At 42.0% G+C, this 20,609-nt stretch overlaps 1 protein-coding gene across 6 annotated transcripts in view; it reads right to left on the bottom strand.

Moving 5' to 3' along the window:
* Nucleotides 1-20,609, bottom strand: part of PRR5L (proline rich 5 like) — a 134,067-nt gene that overhangs the window by 45,602 nt on the left and 67,856 nt on the right. For 5 of the 6 annotated variants that reach the window (XR_012483706.1, XM_074276620.1, XM_074276621.1 and 2 more), the window contains 2 exons: nucleotides 16,240-16,550; nucleotides 14,187-14,267 (listed from right to left, as the gene is read on the bottom strand). Coding sequence is in view for 5 of the 6 variants with exons in the window: in XM_074276620.1 (XP_074132721.1) it covers nucleotides 14,187-14,267; nucleotides 16,240-16,550 (392 nt within the window). In the remaining variant the exon portion in view is untranslated. Of the gene's footprint in view, nucleotides 1-14,186; nucleotides 14,268-16,239; nucleotides 16,551-17,693; nucleotides 20,008-20,609 lie in introns of those variants that run through there. The other variant, XM_074276619.1, reaches the window with a different exon arrangement.

Below are 20,609 nucleotides of genomic sequence, written 5' to 3'. Positions count from 1 at the left end.
CTGGAAGGGACTTCGGGCCTGCTTTCCCTTCCTCCCCATTTTTCACATGAGCAAAGTGAGATCCGAGGAGTGAAAGTCACAAAAATTTCTACTCTTGTCTTAATGGATGTTGCCTTCTCCATTTCTCTGCCTCCATCCTAACAGGATCAGCCAATCCTAAGAACGAGAGTAACCATCCCCGGATTAGGGGAGACGCCTGGATGGCAAAAGGATATCAGTTGCCCATTCTATCAGCGCTTCCTCCTAAGGAGCTCGGGTTTCAGCTGTCATCCCAGGGTGGTATTAACTCCTGTAGACATGTTCCCACAGGACCCAGAAGGAGAAGGAGCTTACATGAAGAAAACAGGAATGACGCTAAGGGTGGGGAGAGGACAAGGAAAATAATCATAAAAATGAAGCGCCCTATATCAGCCTCAGACAGTTGCAGATACAGATCACAAAAGGAGGCAACAATCCTGCCCTTTCTTTCCTTGAAGCAGCATGAAAAATACCTTGGTTCTTTAGCAAATCCCAACTCCTATGGAAACTCAGGAACTTCATCTTCCTGGACCTCAGTTTCCTTTTCTGTAAATTGAGGGAGCGGGTCTCGATGGTCTCTGAGACCCATAATCCTGTAATTCTTGGGGGGAATTCTGTCTGCTACTGCTAAGTTTGGAAGATGTTTTTCTCTCCAAGCTCTGGTCTAAAAATCATCCAAGTCCATCAGGGTGGCAGTGAGGGAAGGGGCTGGGAGGGAGGAGAGACCTGAGTTATGAGCTGTTAAAGAGAATCTGGTAAAGAAATTGGAGCCAGTAATGTGGGCTCGATCGTGGACTCAGTACTCCTTTCTCTCTGGCAAATGAGCCACGAACAGGGAGGGAGGAACTTAGTGGGTGGCCCCAGCCGGGAGCAGGAACTTCAGGCCAAGAAAGCAGCTGTCGTATGGTAGAGACCGTCCGGTCCAAAGCCTTTGTCTGGCAGATGAGGAAACTGAGGTCCAGAGAACTGTCCCTGTCAGACAGGTAGGAAGGGCTGGATGAGGAGTCAGAGAACTTGATTCAAATCTTCCTGAGTCTTTGGGATAACGAGCAATTCTGCTGATTTCCTCAACTTTAAGTTCTAAATCAAGAATCTGATAATCCTAAGGAGTTTCTACCAGAGAGACAGAATGTCGAGCAGATTTGGGGTGGAGGGAAGTCAGAGGTTCCCTAGATAGGTTCCCTGAACATAATAGCAACAGGTGCCGTTTATGTAAGGTAAACTGAGCGCTCACTACATTATCTCATTAGTAATTGAGAAAAACCCTGAGAGGCGCTTCTGTCTCTCCCATTTTACAGATGAGGAAGTAAAGTTTAGAGAAGTCAGTCTCTGTTCAGGACCACACATCAAGCATGCACTAGCTTCCAGTCCCATTCTTTTTATATTTTGTGACTCTAAGCCCTACATCAAAACAATCAAGGCAGCTGGAGAGGGCAGGAGACAGAATTCTAGTCTTGGAGTCTAGAGAGCCTTAGTTCAAATCCAAAGCTCTATGAGTCTGGGCAAATGTTCCCTTATTCCTCATCCGGCTAGGGCTCGAGGGGTTATTGGGGGGGTGATGGAGGGGCTCCTTGGAGAGGACCAAGAAGCAGGCTCCAAAAGGGACAGAGACGCCGGCCAGGGCTGGAAGAATACAAATCTCTCTTGGCCAAACAGCCTGAGTGTCCAACCCAGAAAAAACTGGGAGGAAGCAAGAGAGTCAATTGGGGATGGGTGCTGGAAGCCTCCCTTGATCCTCCCAGCTAGGGAGATGGCTGTCTTCTGCCTTCTCCCCAGCCAGATCACAGTCAGATCCAGCAACCGGCCTCTACCGGATAAATGCCAGCAGCTCCCTATCACCCCAGATTGACGTAGAACATGTTGGAGCAATTGAGATCCTTCCTAACCTCTGCCCCTTTCCCCAAAATACACACACACACACACACACACACACACACACACACACACACACACACATCCTTCCAGTACTCCTCTACCTTACACCTTCCCACATACCCCATTGGTATTGGCCATTTCCCAGCTTCCAACTCTGGACATTTCCCTTGGCCGGCCCCCATGTCCACAATGCTCTCCCCTCCTGGCTTCCTTCGAGACCCAGCTAGAATCCACCTTCTACAAGAAGCCTGTTCCCATCCCCCTTAGCTCTAAAGTCTGCCTTTATCTGCTAATTTTCTATATCTAGATAGATAGATAGAGAGAGAGAGAGAGAGAGAGAGAGAGAGAGAGAGAGAGAGAGAGAGAGAGAGAGAGAGAGAAGGGCCTAAAAGTCTTCTAAATTCAAAAAGAAATAAGAAGGCAGGAGGAAAGGGTTGAGGAAGGGATAGGATTTGGATCAACAGAGAGAAAAGTTGTCAAAACTCGAATATCAAGTTTAGGGAAAAGTTCCTAGTAACTGGAGCTGTCCAAGAATGGAGGTTGCCTTAGCTCTTTTTGTAGTAGCTAGAAACTGGAAGATGAATGGATGTCCATCAGTTGGAGAATGGTTGGGTAAATTATGGTATATGAAGGTTATGGAATATTATTGCTCGGTAAGAAATGACCAGCAGGAGGAATACAGAGAGGCCTGGAGAGACTTAAATCAACTGATGCTGAGTGAAGTGAGCAGAACCAGAAGATCACTGTACACTTCAATGCTGTATGAAGATGTATTCTGATGGAAGTGGAGATCTTCAACATAAAGAAGATCCAACTCACTTCCAGTTGATCAATGATGGACAGGAAGGGTAGCTGCACCCAGAGAAGAAGAAACACTGGGAAGTGAATGTAAATTGTTAGCACTACTGTCTATCTACCCAGGTTACTTATACCTTCGGAAGCTAATGCTTATTGTGCAACAAGAAAATGGTATTTACACACATATATTGTATCTAGGTTATATTGTAACACATGTAAAATGTATGGGATTACCTGTCATCAAGGGGAGAGAGTGGAGGGAGGGAGGGGAAAATCTGGAAAAATGAATACAAGGGATAATGTTATAAAAAAATTACTCATGCATATATACTGTGGAAAAAAATTCTAAATAAAAAAAAATGGAGGTTGCCTTGCAGGGCAGCAACTTCCCCCTTCACTGAAGGTGTTCAAACAAAGGCTGGACATCCTCTTCTCTGGAAGGTCACAGGTCACCCAGTCCCTTCCAATGAGAAGCTGTATAGACCAAAGTGGATCCATGGAGAGGCTTCAGCTAAAGAGAGAAGCTTCAATTCTGAAAATGGTCTGAAAATTGTATTTTTTAATGTATTCTTTTTTCCTAGTAAAAGTTCATTTTGAAAAATTCCAAACTTGCCTTGGAAGAATTAAGGGGGAAAGGGAATTGATCCTCAACTTTAGATGAGGAAGGGGCAATTTGGGAATTAAGAAAATTCAAGTTCAATCACGTCCTGGGCTACCATCTTCAATCTGTAAAATGGGGAAATGGATACTTTTTTGAATGACTTCCTCATGATGAGTATTAAAAAATCCAATGCTCCATGTTTATTTAACCTATATTGGATTGCTCGGTGTCTTGGGGAAAAGTGAAAGGGGGAACAGAGGGAGAAACATTTGGAACCCAAAATTTTGCAAAGGTGAATGTTGAAAAATATCTTTGCATGTATTTGGAAAATAAAATATATTTTTTAAAAAGGACTGTATAAGTTGAGTTCTGGCAGAATGCTTTGTATATCCAAGGTGCCTAATAAATAGGTTTAGCAAATTAAATGAAACCAAAGTCAGACTACCAGCCAGCCTAAGCCTTCCATCACCGCTCTCTTGCTGAGCTTTCTCTTTCCCAGTCAGCAACCCCCATGTAGAATGGGACACAACAGGAGAGAATAAAGTGAAAAGAAACTGGAAAGAAGCAGTTACATGACAAGGCCATAAACGGCTCTCAGGATATGGGCAAGTTGAAAAGTCGGACGTCCGATGTCTTTGACAATGAAAAATCTCCATCATGTTCTCCCTTAGACAGGAGCCCCAGAATCTGGAAACTTTCCTCCTGCCCCCTGCTCCCTGATAGAAGGAAAAGCACTGATCTTCTTGAGTCAAGACTTTCCTAAAAAGCACAATTTCTGCCAAGATGATTTATCATCCTCATCCTCCTCATCAATTAAGAGATAGAGGGACATGGCAGAAAGAAATAAGTCTTGGAGTCAGGAAGACCTGGATTTAACTCCTGTCTGGACCTGGACAACTACTTTAATTTCTCAGAGACTTAAATAAAAACAGGGGCCATTCATCCACAAAGACCTTGCTATCGTGGATAGACTTAAAAACCATATGGCAACATTATCTACATTCTACTATTGTTCTTTAAAAAAAATAATAACAATTTCTTAAGGACTTACATAAAAATAGGGGCCATTAAACCATCCATAAGGATTTCACTGTCACACACTGACTTAGAAAACCATATAGCAACATTATTTATGTTCTATTATCTTTTTTTATTTTGTTAAATCTTTCCCAATTACATTTTAATCTGGTTTGCCAGTGTGTCTGATACCTCTAGGTCAACTTTCTTGAAGCCATAATGTGCAAGTAAAGTTGATTGAGACATGAAATCACAGGTCCATAGCCCTCCGATTAAGTATTTCACATTTATACAGTGCTTTGAGGTTTGCAAAATACGTTTCATCCTATTACTGGTGCTATTATTATCCACATTTTACAGAAAAGTAAACTGAGGCAGGTTAATTGATTTGCTTGGGGATACATAAGTACTAAATGCCAGATATATCATCTCACTGATTCCAAATCCAGAACTCAATCTACTCTATCACTCTGCTGTCCACTGACACACAATCTGAACTGGAGTTTCTCCAACTGGGGTGCAAGGGCCATTTTGAAAGAAGGCCATCCAGCTGGGCCAGATCATCCTGATGCAATGAGCTGGGGGGGAAGGGAGCCATAGGGTCCTGTACTTCCTAGGGAGGTGAGGAGGAAGGAGGGAGCAGATAGGAAAAAGGGGTTATATGATCACGACAGAAAAGGGAAATCTTCCTGGATCCTACAAAAATGGGTACCGGCTACACCGGGCAGCGAGTCTGGCAGGGACAATTAACAAGAACAAGAAGCAGGGAAGCGGCGGTCTTGGGTTCATTATCTCAATCTCTCCTTCCCTCTGCCACATGTGGCTGTTTACAGGATTTCCTGTTGTGTCACACAAGCAGCAGCCTCTCCGCTCACTGTCATGTCCATGGCAAGTCTCTGCTCTTGGCTCTGGGGCTGAGGGCCGAGCATCTGGACCGGGGCTAAGAGAAAGCTTTGGGGCAGTTGGAAGGCTCTCTGCTCTGGGTGCGTGTGTGGGGATGGCAGAATAGATGGAAGGGATCAGCTACAGGAGCCGCTCCTGATCTGGGTCACATTTCCTCCCCCCCCCCATTTCCCCATCTATAAAATCAAGGGATTGGAGAATACTCTCAAGCTTCTCTATCTTTAAATCGTCTGCTCTAAAGGGGCCTTTTTTTGCCTCTTCCATTGTACCCCCAGCCAGCCAGGGTTTGCCACATTTCCTGCTACAGCCTTTCCCTTACTCCCCCTTCTCCAAAATGCAGAATTTCTACATTGTCCTCTTAGGGCTCACCAATGGGTGAACCTGGTTTTTTGAGCATTTTCTGAGCATGAGAAGACTCAGTAAATCCAAAAAATATATAAATATTCTTTTAAAAAGTGATGAAATTGTCACTTTTTTGTTGTTGTTTGCTTGTATTTTAATTTCTTCCTCATTTTTTTTCTTTTTGATGTGATTTTTTCTTGTGTTTACAAATACATATGCATATCTTGGATTTAACTTATATTTTTACCATATTTAACATACATTAAATGACTTGCCATCTAGGGGAGGGGATGGGGAAAAGGGGAGAAAAATTGGAACACAAGGTTTTGCAAGGGTTAATGTTGAAAAATTATCCATGCATATGTTTTGAAAATTAAAAGATTTAATAAAATAAAAAGTGATACAAAAATAAATGGTGTGTTTATGTGTGTGCAGTTATACAAGTGTGTTTGTGTGTGTGTGTGTGTGTGTGTGTGTGTGTGTGTGTGTGTGTGTGTGTGTGTGTAGGGAAGGCAACAGGAGGAAGGGAACAAGGCCAGAAAAAGGCTGTGAGACAACCACTCTGATACTTGTGTTCCAGACAATGGGGAAAAAAAAGACAGAAACTGACCTTGTCCCTACTAGGGCAGCTGGGAGGGAAAGATGAAGTAATCCGCGCTAATGGGAGAGGGTTGGAAAAATGTCCTGTAAGTGAGAGGGTTCGCCTCAGTGACTCCACGGTCCCTTCCAGCTCAATTCCAAATCTATGACCCCAAGTTCCTTCTATTTCTCAAAGCCCAAGTTCAAGAATCCCAGGTTGGGGCTGCAGGGAACCTCAGAAGCCATTTAGTCCATAAGGAAATTGAATGCCATCAAAGAGAGGTGAATTGCTGGTGATCCCCCAAGAAGTCAACAGCAGGTTTCACATCTAAACCCAAATGCCCATGCTCTGCCCACTGGCCGCCTCCCTGGCTATCTCTTCCCCTCCTGGGCGAGTGACATATACTTATAGATGACTCCTAGAGGCAATCTCTCTCTATTTGTAGCCTAATCCATAATGGACTCAAAGGATCCTCGTAGCAGGTCAGTGGAGAGATGGCGAGGAGGAAAAGTGTTCTTTTTGCCCCTAATTTCCCTCCGTGCTGGATCCTTAAAAGCCTCTGTCAACCCATCTATGATCAACAGACCCTGCCAACTAGATGGAAAAAATAAGAAATGGGTTTGTAGCAGCTGCCTGACTTAAACACAGGTTTCAGTTCTGAGCCATCCAGCACACAGCACAATTCTTGGAACCTCTGCTTTCCTTGAAAACCCCTGGGGTTTCCTTGTCTTGGGCTGTTCCCTCCAAGAAGGGCAGCGGTGAGGGTTAGAGGGATGGGAGAGGGAAAATCCGAGTTTCCTGTTCTGGACCAGTTCCAAGTAAATGCATTTCTGGGGTTCCTGAAACCCCATCTGTCTCAATTTTCTGTATTGAAATATCCTCCGAGAGGGTAGGAGAGCGAGGGTGTGGGGATGTGGTCTAGGGAGCCACAGAGAGGCAAACTCAGCAGTTCCTGGAGCCAGAGAGGAGGGAATGAGTGTGGCAACTCCCATTCCACTCAATCAGATTTGGAAAGGAAAAAAAAGTGGATTTATTAAACTTCCATTCCATCTATAATATTGTATGTGGACAGCATCATGCTAATTCGTACTAATTCAAAGTTTCTTACTCCCTTCTAATTTATCTTGATCATGTAGTTGGCTGATCAATAATTATTTATCATGTTAGTAAGTTAACTTGATGATTATTAAGTGCTTATTATGTACCAGATATTGTAATAATAATAATAGGTAGTATTTAGAGAAAATTTTAGGGTTGATGAGTTGCTCTACTTATGACATTTAATTTGATTCTGATGACAACCCCCGGAGGTAAATCCTATTCTTACCCCCATTTTACAGATGAGAGAAACTGAGGCAGACAGAAGTAATGAAACTTGTCTAGGGTCACAAAGCACAAAATATCTGAGGCCAATTTTGAACTCAGGCCTTCTAAATTCCAAATGTGGCACTCCAAGTCTCCTGCTAGTTAGGCAGGAGGCAGGAGATGTCAGAGGCAGGGCTTGAACACAGATTTCCTCTGCTCTAAACCCAGGTTCCATCTCTTTTTATTTTCATTTTATGTATTTAATGAAGAAAAGAAGAAAGGAATGGATAGGAGAAAAGAAAAAAGAGGAGGAAGAAAGAAATATGAAAAAGGAAGAAGCTATGATAAAGATAATATATAACAATAATAAATTATGATATTAGATAAAATAATACTAGACAAATTTTTTTTTGGAAAATCCCAAGGGACATTTTTTTTTTGCGCAAAACAGATTTACCTTCGTAATGACAGTTTGTGCTGTGTTATCTAACTGGTATCTCTGGACATAAACCTGACAGGCAGCACGAGGCAGGGGAAGTATGTTGGCTCAGGATCACCAGGACTAGGTCTGGTTTTTATCTCTCTACAGATACCACCAGCATAACTGTGGTTCTCAGTTTCTTCACATGTAAACTAGAAAGGGGGAGGCCCCCAGGATCTCTGCCGACTCTTCCAGCTCTACCTCTATGATCATACGATCCCGTGAAGGTCTGGGAGGGCAGGGGAAGCTGAGCTGGGCCTTCAAGCGGGCCTCTGAGGAGGGAACAGACTCATATGTCATGGAATCCTGACAATAATTTTTTCTTGCTCTTTCTTCTGTAGAAAGACACAAAGAGCAGCTGTTTCTCCAGGAAATAAACTTAAGCTGACTTTAAAATTCAGTTCCCATCATTCCTCTTCTGGGAAGCTTTTCCAGCCTGCACACATCTGGACCTCTGGGAGCTGGGGAATGGACCGGGGTCTGGGGAATGGGCCAGGGTCTGAATTTTGGTACTTGCCTTAGGTATATGGGGCAAGTCACTTAATGTTACCTGGACCAAGAGGAAAGGGATAGGAGATCATTCATTTTACAATGGAGGGAAATAAAATGGAGAAAAACATGGGGTTTTTTCAAGCTCACACAGGCAGGATAGGATGCAAGGTGAAAATTTGAACTCTGCTCCTATGACCCCAAACCCAGCAATTTTTCCAAGGTATTATGATATAGCTCAGCTCTTTTTCTGTCCTCAGTTTCCACAGCTACAAAATGGGGTTGAATTAGAATTCCCAGCTTCAGGACCAGTAAATCATTATATACTTCAACAACAATACTATATGATGATCAATTCTGATGGATGTGGCTCTCTTCAACAATGAGATGAACCAAATCAGTTCCAACAGAGCAGTAATGAACTGAACCAACTACACCCAGCGGGAGAACTCTAGGAGACGACTATGAACATAGAATTCCCAATCCCTCTATTTTTGTTCACCTGCAGTTTTGACTTCCTTCACAGGCTAATTGTACACTGTTTCAAGTCCGATTCTTTTTGTACAGCAAAACAACTGTTTGGACATGTATACATATATTGTATTTAACTTATACTCTAACATATTTAACATGTATTGGTCAACCTGCCATCTGGGGCAGGGAGGAGGGGAAAAATTAGAACAAAAGTTTTGGCAATTATCAATGTTGTAAAATTACCCATGTATATATCTGGTAAATAGAAATTATTAAATTAAAAAGAAAATTTGAAGTGGGATTTGAAGCAAAGTCCAATTTTTGCACCCCAAACCATGCTGCTTTTTCCCCCCACAAAGCCCTTCTGTGAGCTTGATGATTATACTTTGTTCTTATAAGAAAAAATATATATATTCCCAGCTTCTTAAACTGTGGTTCATGTCTCTATATGGGATATCATAACTGATTATGGAGGTCACACAATTATGATTTATTATCAGTGTTTGATTTGTATTTGGAGCTATTTTATAAAAATTTCTCAGGCAAAAAAGGGGTTGCAAATGGAAAAAGTTTAAGAAGTCTTGAGGTCCCTTTCAGTGCTGTATTTGTGCTCCCATGATCTCTCTCACTGTTTACAACTAATTACGTATGCTTTTGGATTTCCTGTTTTACTGTACTATATTGTTATTTCTCTTAAAGTCTTATGGAGGGAATCTCTCACATGGTTGGATATTATCTTCCCAATGAGACTGTAAGCTTCTCAAGAGGTAAGATTGTATCCTCTATTTTAGGATTCTCAGCCACTGTTTCCTTTACAGACATAACCAGGGACTGTACAACATAAAGATCACCTAGTCTAATCTATTTAAAAATGGGAGACTGAGGCACAGAGAGAGTGCAGTAGGAGTTAGGCACTTTTTTTTGTCCAGAAATCATGCAAAAAGAGGTTCCCAGAAGGCTCTGGTATTGTCTTTCAGCAAGTGCATAAAATGGTCTTTTGCTCTCCTTACAGATCTATAGGGTGAGGGACCTCACAAAGCATCTAAAGCAGCTAAAGTGGGTATTTTTTCTACATCATCTGACAAGCGGTCATCCAGCCTCAGCAAGAATACTTTCATGATAGGAGTCAAGCTCACTTGGGGCTGGCTCTCTACCCATTGGGAAGTGTTCCATCATAACAAACTGAAAGATGATTCTCCCAAAACCAAGTTCTACCTCAAGGTCAAATTGAAATAATAAAAAGGTGTTTTGTTCTGAAATCCTTTTAGATAAAATGAGGAGGAATCAAGGAGGGAGAACAAGAAAGGAAGAACAATTCAATTCTTATTTTACCTCTACTTGCTCTGGCAAGGGAACCATTACTTCAGATGGTAAGGACAGAGCAAAAATGACCATTAGAAAGTTGAAAACTAAGTAAAATAAGGATAAAAAGAAAAGGTATCTTGCCACTGATAGATTCAAGACATAGGATCACAGATTCTGACGTGATTGAGTCTAACTTGCTGATTTTACAAGACAGAAAACGGGATCATAGAAAAGTTACTTGCCCAGTTAGTAAATGTCTAAGGTAGGATTTGAACTAAGGTCTTTTTGATTTCAAATTCAATACTCTTCTCTGTCTACTACACCGTCTCACTGCCTCAGATCCAAAGGAATAACTAAATATTCTGGGCTACCAAAAAATTAGTGGATATGAAACCAGAATTAAGGTCAGGGATCTCTGAACTCTAAGGAAAAGGAGAAGTGTAACAGAATTTAAGAAAGATCAATTTTTGGAAAAGGAAGAGGCCATCTTGGCAACTTTGTAGAATGTTATTAGAGAGATGGTTAGTGAACATCTAGGGAGGAAAGTAATGATCACAAAGAGCTGGAAAAGTTCTTTGATGGGATTCCTTGATGGGCAAAGTGAGGAGAACGTTTTAGACAGAATCTATCTAGATTTTAATTAAGTATTCTTGGGGATAAGATGGAGAGAGGTGGGCTGGGGATACTAGAGATAGGTAAGTTTGGGCCTAGTTGAATAACTGGTCCCCCCAAAAAGTCAGTAATAGTGATTCTCTGGCAGGTAGGGCCTAGGCATGGAGGTTGGATCCTCACATTCTTAATGCTTTTATCAAGTTTGCAAATGACTCAGTATTAGAAGGGAGAGCTAATGCACTTCAAGGAAGAGTCAGGAAGCAGAAAAAAAATTGACATATAGCTGAATTTAAAGATAAAATTCAATAAGCATAAATGTAAAATCTTTCCCTTTGGGTTCCAAAAGTTAATTTTACAACTACAAAATGGAAAAAAGAGTATCTAGAGAGTTTTAGTACCCTTGACAAGGCAGGGGAAGGAGCCTCATAAAGTCATAAAGAACCTGAGGCAGAATTTGAACTCAATTCTTGTCTCCAAATCCAAGGTTTTATTATATCACCTCTCTTAGTTGCCTAAAAAGATATAGTATCTGGCAAGAGTTCCATTGGTTTCTGCTTCGTCAGATCACATTAGGAACTGTTTTCAGAGATTGGTGGTCAAAGGATGTTATAAGAGGAGCTGAAAATACAAAGAATGGAGAATAAAAGCCAGAGGTAGAAGAAGAAAGAAAGAGAATCATTCCATGAAAATGTCTTCTCCAAACTATCCCTGATTTAGTTGGATGATCCCATGGTCCTAGTGTCCTTTCTGGAACTACCCAGGTATTCCAAGCAATTGGCCCTCCTTGCTCTGCTTCAGGCCTGTGGTTTCTCAAAATCAAAATGCCCTGAAGAGAGCACGAGAGAACCCCCTCCCCCCAAATTCCCCAGATTTCCTAGAGTCTCTCCCCTTCTCCCTCCAACCAGCTGAATTACAGGGACTACTGTGCAGGGTAAGACTTCAAGAAAAAGGGGAGAAAAATCAAACTTGACTAACTGACATCCCCCACAGTAACAGGAGAGTCATATTTTTTGCTTCAGTGTTTTACTTGTTAAAGAAAGGCAGCTGTGTTTACTTGAGCATGGGTACTTCCAGATGTGGACACATGTGTATGCCAGCATGCTGTATTTAGCTCCAGACCGCCACTCGGCATGAATGCCTGCGTCTACTTTCCATTTTCCAGGAATTGCTCCTGCAATGGAAGAAAGGGTTTCAAGCCCTGTCAGATACGAGTCTCCTCTTGAGGAAGAGTAGGAGTTGGGGAGGTCCGAAGGGGCACGTGCAAGGAAATATTTCACTTCTATAAATAAAAAAGCCTATTTTATAAAAGAATAACTTATTCTATTCTATAAAAGAAAAACCTGTTTTATAAATGAAAAACTTATCATATAAAAGAATAACATTCTATAAAAGAAAAACCTATTTTATAAAAAAATAACTTATTCTATAAAAGAAAAACCTATTTTATAAAAAAATAACTTATTCTATAAAAGAAAAACCTATTTTATAAAAAAATAACTTATTCTATAAAAGAAAAACATATTTATAAAAGAATAACTTTTTCTATAAAAGACAAACATTTTATAAAAGTATAACTTTTTCTATAAAAGACAAACATATTTTATAAAAGAATAACTTTCTATAAAAGAAAAATATTTTATAAAAAAAACCTTATTCTATTCTATAAAAGGAAAACATGTTTTGTAAATGAAAAACCTATTATATAAAAGAAAAGCTATTTTATAAAAGAATAACTTATTCTATAAAAGAAAAACCTATTTTATAAAAAATAACTTAATCTATAAAAAACAAACATGTTTTATAAAAGAATAACTTTTTCTATTCTGTAAAAGAAAAACTTGTTTTTTAAAGAAAAACCTATTTTATAAAAGAAAAACCTATTTTATTTAAAAAAACTTATTCTATAAAAGAAAAACATATAAAAAATAGCATTCTATTCTATAAAAGAAAAACCTGTTTTATAAAAGAAAAACCTATTCTACCCAAGGCAAGAGACTCCCTACTGTCATTGTTCAGGCCACTGATAACCAAAGACAGAGTCATGTAGTCTACTGATGCTGGCTATGACCCTTCCCCCAGCTGATATGCTCCCCCTGGTCTGATGACAAAAATAAAAATGAACCTTCTGGGATACAAGCAGCACGAAAAAAAAATTAAGAAGTAAATAAATACATCAACACATGGGAATCTTTGCTAGGGGTGTGAGGGTGACTTCAATCTGTCATTAAAATCAATCAGCAAGCCTTTAGCAGCCCTGACTCTGGGCCAGCTCTGGGCCAGGAGATGTGGATGGAAATGTCCAAGTAACACAGTCCCTGCCCTCCAGGAACTGACATTGGGCTTCCAATGTAGAGGCCTTCCTGTGATTCTCTGAAGGGTAACAGAATAACCCATTGCACTGCCATTTCTTACCTTCAGCCCCTCCTGTTCTGTGGAAGATGGGCCTGGGGCCAGCCCAAGATAGAGCTCTGGCTCAGGAGCCCTGGACTAGCTGGCCCGGGCCAGCCACTGGGGATGTTGGGCAAGGGACTAGGACGCTGGGACCTCGGCTTTCCTATCTGTAGAGTGAATGGGTCGGAGCAGACCATGGCTTTGGGGCTTCCTAGAGACATCATTCTATGATTCTTGGTATGAAATGAGACTGAAAATGATCAGTGGAAGTGTAAACAGTCAGTGACTCAGGAGCCCAGACACAGCACATACTTAATAGCTTTCCTAGAGGCAGAGGTCCAACAGAGAAATGACAGATCTTCACTAAAAAGGCAGCAGGACAGATTAAAGAGCCGGCTTGGGTCTGAATTCTAATCCTGCCTCTACCCAGGTTGCCCATGGGTGAATCACCTCAGCCTCAGCATCCCAGTCAATTCTCTAAGATTCTTAAGTTACACTGAGGCAGTGAATTAAGTTTATATTTTTGTAAAAGAGTATGGGAAACCCCAACAACTTAGAAAGACTTGAGAACGGGATGGCTAGATGGTGCAGTGGATAGAACACCAGCCCTGGAGTCAGGAAGACCTGCTGGCCTCAGACACTTAACACTTCCTGGCTGTGTGACCCTTGGGCAAGTCACTTAACCCCAATTGCCTCAGCAAAGATAAATAAAGAATGAATGAACGAATGGATGGATGAATAAATAAATGAATATTTTTAAAAGAAAACAAAACCAGGCGATTGTTAACGTGGCTAACAAGTGGCAGAGCCGTGTCTCAGACTCAAATGGCATTAGTCCAGGTCACTTTCTCACCCTGCCCCAAGCTAGTGAGGATCTGAGCTGGGATTTGAACCCCAGACTTTTCAGAGAACTCTGCCTTGGGTTTGTCCCCCTTTCCAGCTCTGTCCCATGGATGGAAGTCATTCCTTCTAGAAATCCTACTAGAGGGTCCTACCTGATGTTTTCATTCAGCAGGAAAAGCTCATTGTTCTGCAGGCCTCCTCCTTTGAACACATTGATCACCGCAGTCTGGACACTGCCCAGGAAACACAAGGGAATGAGGCTCTCAATAAACAGCAACAAAAATCTCCATATCTTCCCCCCCGCCCCAGCCCCAGCTAATGTCCTAGTAACCAAGCACTTGACCTCAGGAACCAACCCAAGGCCAAAAGAAGTAGAAGGCTCAGCAGTCAAAGAGATCCAGCCTCTGGATCTTATTTTGAAGAAGGGGAAACTGAGGCGCAGCATAGAAGGCATCAGCATATAAGGTGGAATTTGAATCCAGGTTTTCTCCTCTCTAAGTCCATTCTTCCTTCCCTCATTCTTCCAGGGAAATCTCAGACCAAGAGGTACACGGGACCCCCAAGGGTGTCTACTCCAACCACTCCCTTTCATTTACAAATGATAAAGGGACAGAGAGGACTGTGGAAATTGAGTGTGGATCACCACATAACATTCTCACTCTTTTTGTTATTGTTTGCTTGCATTTTGTTTTCTTATTCATTTTCTTTTCTTTTCGATCTGATTTTTTTTATGCAGCAAGAAAATTGTATACATATGTTTACATATATTGGATTTAACACATATTTAAACATGTATAACATGTATTGGATTGCTTGCCATCTAGGGAAGGGGGTGGGGGAAGGAGGGGAAAATTTGAAACACAAGGCTATGCAAGGGTCAATGTTGAAAATATCCATGTATATGTTTTGAAAATAAAAAGCTTTCAAAAATGATAGGGTGAGATAATATGTCCATGGTCAGAGCCCGGATCAAAAGGGGGAGTGCAAGTTCAGTGCCCCATGACTCAGTGTCTACACTGGTAAAGTAAACACAGTCTCCAAAGTCCCTTTAAAAATCTAAATCTAATGGCCTAGACTGGATTTGAATCCAAACCCTCCAACTCCAAAATCAGTGTGAATTTCCATTGTTACTATCTTCTGGACAACCTGCAAGCTTCATCCTGATAGCTGATATTCCCTCCTCAATAAAGTGACAACCAAACAGTCAAAGAGGTGCTTTCTGGATCTAAATCTGGGTTAACAATGGCCCGCAGCTCCGTCTCGGGGGACTTTAAGACTCACAATACCCCTGAGAGGCAGGGAGGATGAGGGAGAGGAACATGGGACGTGGGACACCTGGTAATGACATGACTTGTTGGTGACTCGCAGGTCACAAGATCTTAGACCTTCAAGGATAAGGGGATGTCCCAGGTCACTGGGATGGAAGCTTATGAAAGGTAAGTCCTGGTTTCCATTTTGTCTTTGTATCACCAGGGCCAAGCCCATGATAAACACTCATTAGACAAAATTAATTCTTTCAGTTGATCAAGCAACTCCAATCCATGCACAGGAAGAAAAGCAAGTACCCAAAGTCCCCTGGCACAGGGCATTTCTTCACTGGGAGCTCCCTATGTGTACAGAATCATAGGTCTGGCCCAAAATAGTCAAAACAAATAGAACTAATTGGCAGCTTGGGATACTGGGTCTTGAAATCTTCAAGGAAATTCGGGTTCAAATTCTGCTTTAGGCACGCCCTCCCTGGGAGAATCATTGACTCTCCATTGTCCCCTTTTTGTTTAAAAACTTAACTTTTTGTTTTTTGTTGGACCCAAAGGACCTCTTGGGGCCTTTGCAGATGTTCTATGAACTGCACTCCCTTCACTTCAGAAGCAGATGGAACTGAAGCAATTTTGCCAAGATTATGGCGGGTGATAGTAGGATGGCCAGGATTTCAATGGAGGCCTTCTGCCCTTGCAGCTCTTCCAAAATAAAGGTTCTAGGGTTGACCTTTCTTTTTCCAAGCAAACCCTATTTATACTTCCCATCTTTAGAAAAGTACTGTTTGAAAGAGCAATCAGTTACCAAGAAACCCTTATTAAGCGTCTCTTCAGGACCAGATCTTGGGAATTCAGGGACTGATCCTAAAATTGGCAGCTCAAGATCAAGCATGGCCACTCCGCTCCCTTTTCCCAGCAGAAGACCCATCCCAACTCGGCTCCCTCTCACCTGTTCCAGGCCGAATTGGAACTGAGCTGCATGGCCTGGCGGGCAGCCTGGAAGCGGGGCAGGTCACTCAGCACAGGGGAGCTCATGAAGCGGGGTCTCGGCCGCCGAAAGGAGCCCATCTTGTGGAACTCGATGGGCAGGTACAGGGCGGGAGCAGAGCCTCGGGTCATAGGTTCAGGCAAAGGGCGGGCTCCTCTTCTTCTTGTCTCAAAGGCCTTAGGGCTCCCAGCTAACAGGGTCCTCTGCTGTCCGGAGCCTCCGGCCCATGGGGACCCTCGTTCTCTTTTCGAAACCACTGGTTCAGGAGACGCCTGAAAGGAAAGGGCAAGTTTTCACCCACATCTTACAGGAAATGACTGGGGCTTTCCAGCCCACATATCCTGAGAACAGCTGCTGGACGGGGAGATTACATGGGCTCCACACACTTAATGTCAGCCTTGACCAGCACCTGGCTCCACCAGCTGCAGCCATTCTGCTACCTCTGACATGCAGAGGGAAAACAGCTGGGAACCATGGACCAGAGGGCAGGAGGGAAGCCCCCTAAGGGCAGGAACTGCTGAAAGTCTATCTCCGACATACCCATATCCTAAAATGTTGAACCACATTTGTAGAAGCAGGGTACAAAAACACAGACATCACCCAACTCTAGAGAGAAAACGTGCCATTTCAAAGAAAAGGCCTGACTAGAATCTTGGGAGTTGGAACCAATCAACGAGCATTTATTAAGCACCATGTACTGCACCCAATTGGTGGGGATAAAAAGAAATGCACCCATAATGCCTGCCTTCAAGGAATTTACATTCTAACCATTAGAAAGAGATCTCAGAGGCCAAGTGGTTCATGGGATCCAAATGTGAACAAGAATGAGAGTCTACGAGACACCATTTTTTTTTCCATCTTTTTTTGTGTCCTGGACTCTGATGGACCCTTCCTCCAACTTATGCTTTTAAATACATAAAACAAAATACATAGGATTGTGAAAGACACCAATTATACTGAAATACAGTTATCAACTTTTTTTTTTAAGTTCATGGATGGGCTAAGAACCCTTCCTCTAGAATTAAAAGAAATATATCACCCTTCCTCTAGAGTTAAATGACTCTGACTGGAGTAAAAAAGGCTAACAGTGGGCCTAGTGAACCTCCACCAAGAACACAGAGTGTCCTAGGAATCTGTATCTATAGACTTAACATTGAACAGGAAAAGGAATAGCTTTTCCAGGAATTATTTTTTAAAAAGAAAAATAATAAATAGCGACACAATTACACAACTTCCTGAACCTCTTCCTGCTGTCCTAAGATATATGGCAGGGGATGCTCCTGAAACTCAGAGAGAGACCCAGAAATTACAGATATTCATTTTTTCCCCACTTGAATTTGCAAAGAACAACCCTAAAGTCAATCCAGTCTTTAAAACAAAACCAAAACTCTTACTCATGCCCCCCGGGTTCTAACCTGCTTAAGAAGCCAGCTTGGCCAGTGTTGAGTTAAGAAGAGATATATTTCATTTCCCTTCCTCACCCGTGCTTGTAAAGCTAATTCTGGAGTCATTACAGGCTATTAACAATGTTTATTAGGATCTTAAATCGAGGGTGTTATGAAAGGTGCACGTGGACGGTGAGGGAGGAGAAGGGAGTTGGATGAGCAAAAGCTCCAGGTGTTGACCTGGTTCTTGGCCCTGAAATAATCCTCAGCACAAGAGAGGTACTTGGGCTCTCCTCCCTCAAGTCTCACTCAGGAGCCAGGCTTCCACTCCAGGCAGTCTGAGTAGGCAGGGGACGGCCCATGTGGAATGTGAGCTCGTCCAGAGCCAGGGAATGCTGGCCATGGGAAGATCTTGTTAGAGCCAGTTCAAGTAGGGGCGTCTGGCCCCCGTTTCCCACTGCTCTCCTGTCACCCTGAAAGAAGGGAATCTCTCAAAAGCCTCTCTTTCTCCCTCCAAAGGGCTACTGATTTTCCCAGGGGGAACTTCACCCTTAGAGAGAATGGAAAGAAAACTTTTAGAAGGATGGACATGAACCCCTGAAAGGCCGTCTCTCCTGTAACTAGTGGCACCCTCAACAAAGACCTGCCCTGATTTCAGTAGAGCAATCCCAGAATCCAAAAGGGATTTTCTGAGCCAGAAGAGAGGGCCTCCAGGCTGATCTCTTCAATTTACAGAAGTATCTGAGGCAAAGAAAAAGAAAAGATAGACTTGGGGCTAGCTAGACCTTGGCCATGGTGCTCAAATAATAAGTAGAGAATGACTTAATTGATAAGTAATTAATAGTTAATAAGTAGAGAATGACCAATGAATACATGAATGTATCCACGTCAAGATGGAGCCCAATACCAAGGATACATTGCTGAGAGCAAAGGGAAGGCTCTTCTGATCAGTTTTTCTGAGGCTGCTTTGACCTCAATCAATAGCTCATTGTCCCAAAAATATCCTGATTAGTCAGTCTGAGGAAAGAGGGGAGATGAAGATTGTACAAATGACATTTATATATCAATCTTAAGCTAAACAAAGATCTTTACACATCTCAAACTCATCCAAAACCTAAACAACCCCATAATTTTTCATATTTAATTTATTTTTATAATATTTAAGACAATTTATCCAAACAGTTATGATCTCTTCTTTAAGATGAATAAATGGGTCCATTTGCCCATGGCCACATAGTTAGGAAGCGTGAGGTGGGATTTGAACTTGGGGACACCCATGCGAGGATTCTGTTCACTGAACACGCTCCCCACAATCTAGGATGCAGAATTGGGCGACAGTCTCACCTCACACTGCAGAGACATTGGGCCCAGAGAGGGGGCTCAATCTGCTTCGGGCCCCCCAGCTGGTGAGGGGCAGAGCCAGAATTCTAACCCATGGCTCAGGTACACACATCCGGGGTTCCTTGGGCAGCTGCGTCCCAGCCACACTCTCTGGGACACAGAAAACAAAGCATTGGAGTCAAAAGCCACGAGCTTGGGCCCTCCCTCGGAGCAAGAATAACTTTTCACACACAATTCTGACTAAGTTTTCTCTCTGGTTTCCCAACTCACATCAGATAAGAAGCAACAAACCGTGAAAGAGGAGGGGAAAGTTTGGTGAAGGCAAAGGGGAGCATGGGGGTGGAGGAGGAGGTCTCACCAATGGAGCCCCATGATCTTAGGGACCCTCTGGGCCACCCCTTCTCACCCTTGGAGCACACAGCTATCTGGAAGGGGTCTCCAAGGCCAGCTAATCCAGCCCCCTCCTTTTTAGGTGAGAGATTGAAGAATCAGATATAAATAATGTGATTTGTTCAGAATCACAGGGGAAATAAATATCAAAAAGCCTCACTTGAAAAGAGGAGAGGGAAGGGACAAAAAAGGAAAGAAAGAAAAGAGAAGGGGCAGCTAGATGGTTCAGTGGATAGAATTCTGGCCCTGAAGTCAGGAGGACCTAAGTTCAAATTTGATCTCAGATACTTAATATTTCCTAACTATGTGACCTTGGCAAATCACTTAATCCCAATTGCCTCAGGAAAAAATAATGATAATAAAGAAAATTTGTTTTAAAAAAGAAAGAAAAGAGATAATTCTGGAAAGAGGAAAAAGTGTTTAGAGTTCAGAAGTAGCCTCATTGGCCAAAGTCTGGGCAATGATCTATCCAAATACTAAATAATCCTAAGCAAATAATTTCTAACAACATTACCCTGACACAACATAGAATTTTCATTCTTTTTATTGTTGTTTGCTTGCATTTTGCTTTCTTTCTCATTTTTAATCTGATTTTTCTTGTGCAGTATACATATGTATACATATATTGGATTTGACATATATTTTAACATGTTTAACATAAAAAATAAATTAAAAAGAATTAACGCAAAAAAAAATTACCTTGAAAGAGATTTAGAAATACAGGCTAAAATATAAGAAGGAATGTGCTCCAAGCTTTTTCTAATATAAAAACTGCTACTTAGCAAGACTGGGTGCAAAGTCTCTCAAATAGTCACCTCCTCCCTTTTTTGGAGCAGGAAGCTATGGAGATACTACTATGGGAAACAGCATTAGGAACAGACCAGGGAGATAGCCAATATCATAGAAACTCAGAAAGGGGTCTCTGAAGCCGTACTGTACCCAACATTCCCAATAAGCTCCTTGAAGCCAGGCCCTATCTTGAACAGTCAATAATATTTACTTATTTATTTATTTTTAAGGGTTTGGTTTTGTTTTGTTTTTAATTAAGGCTTTTTATTTTTCAAAACATATGCATAGATAATAAGAAACCTTGTAAAAACCTGTATTCCAATCCCCCTCCCTTCCTTCACCCTTTCCCCTAGATGGCAAGTAGTCCGATAAGCCCATAATATTTATTAAGCATCTTCTACAGGCTGAGGATACAAAAAGAGAGAA

The sequence above is a fragment of the Sminthopsis crassicaudata genome, chromosome 6 (assembly GCF_048593235.1).
Source record: "Sminthopsis crassicaudata isolate SCR6 chromosome 6, ASM4859323v1, whole genome shotgun sequence".
Taxonomy (NCBI): domain Eukaryota; kingdom Metazoa; phylum Chordata; class Mammalia; order Dasyuromorphia; family Dasyuridae; genus Sminthopsis; species Sminthopsis crassicaudata.
Note: the sequence above shows the minus strand (reverse complement) of the source record. Positions and strands in the feature narration are given on the sequence as shown.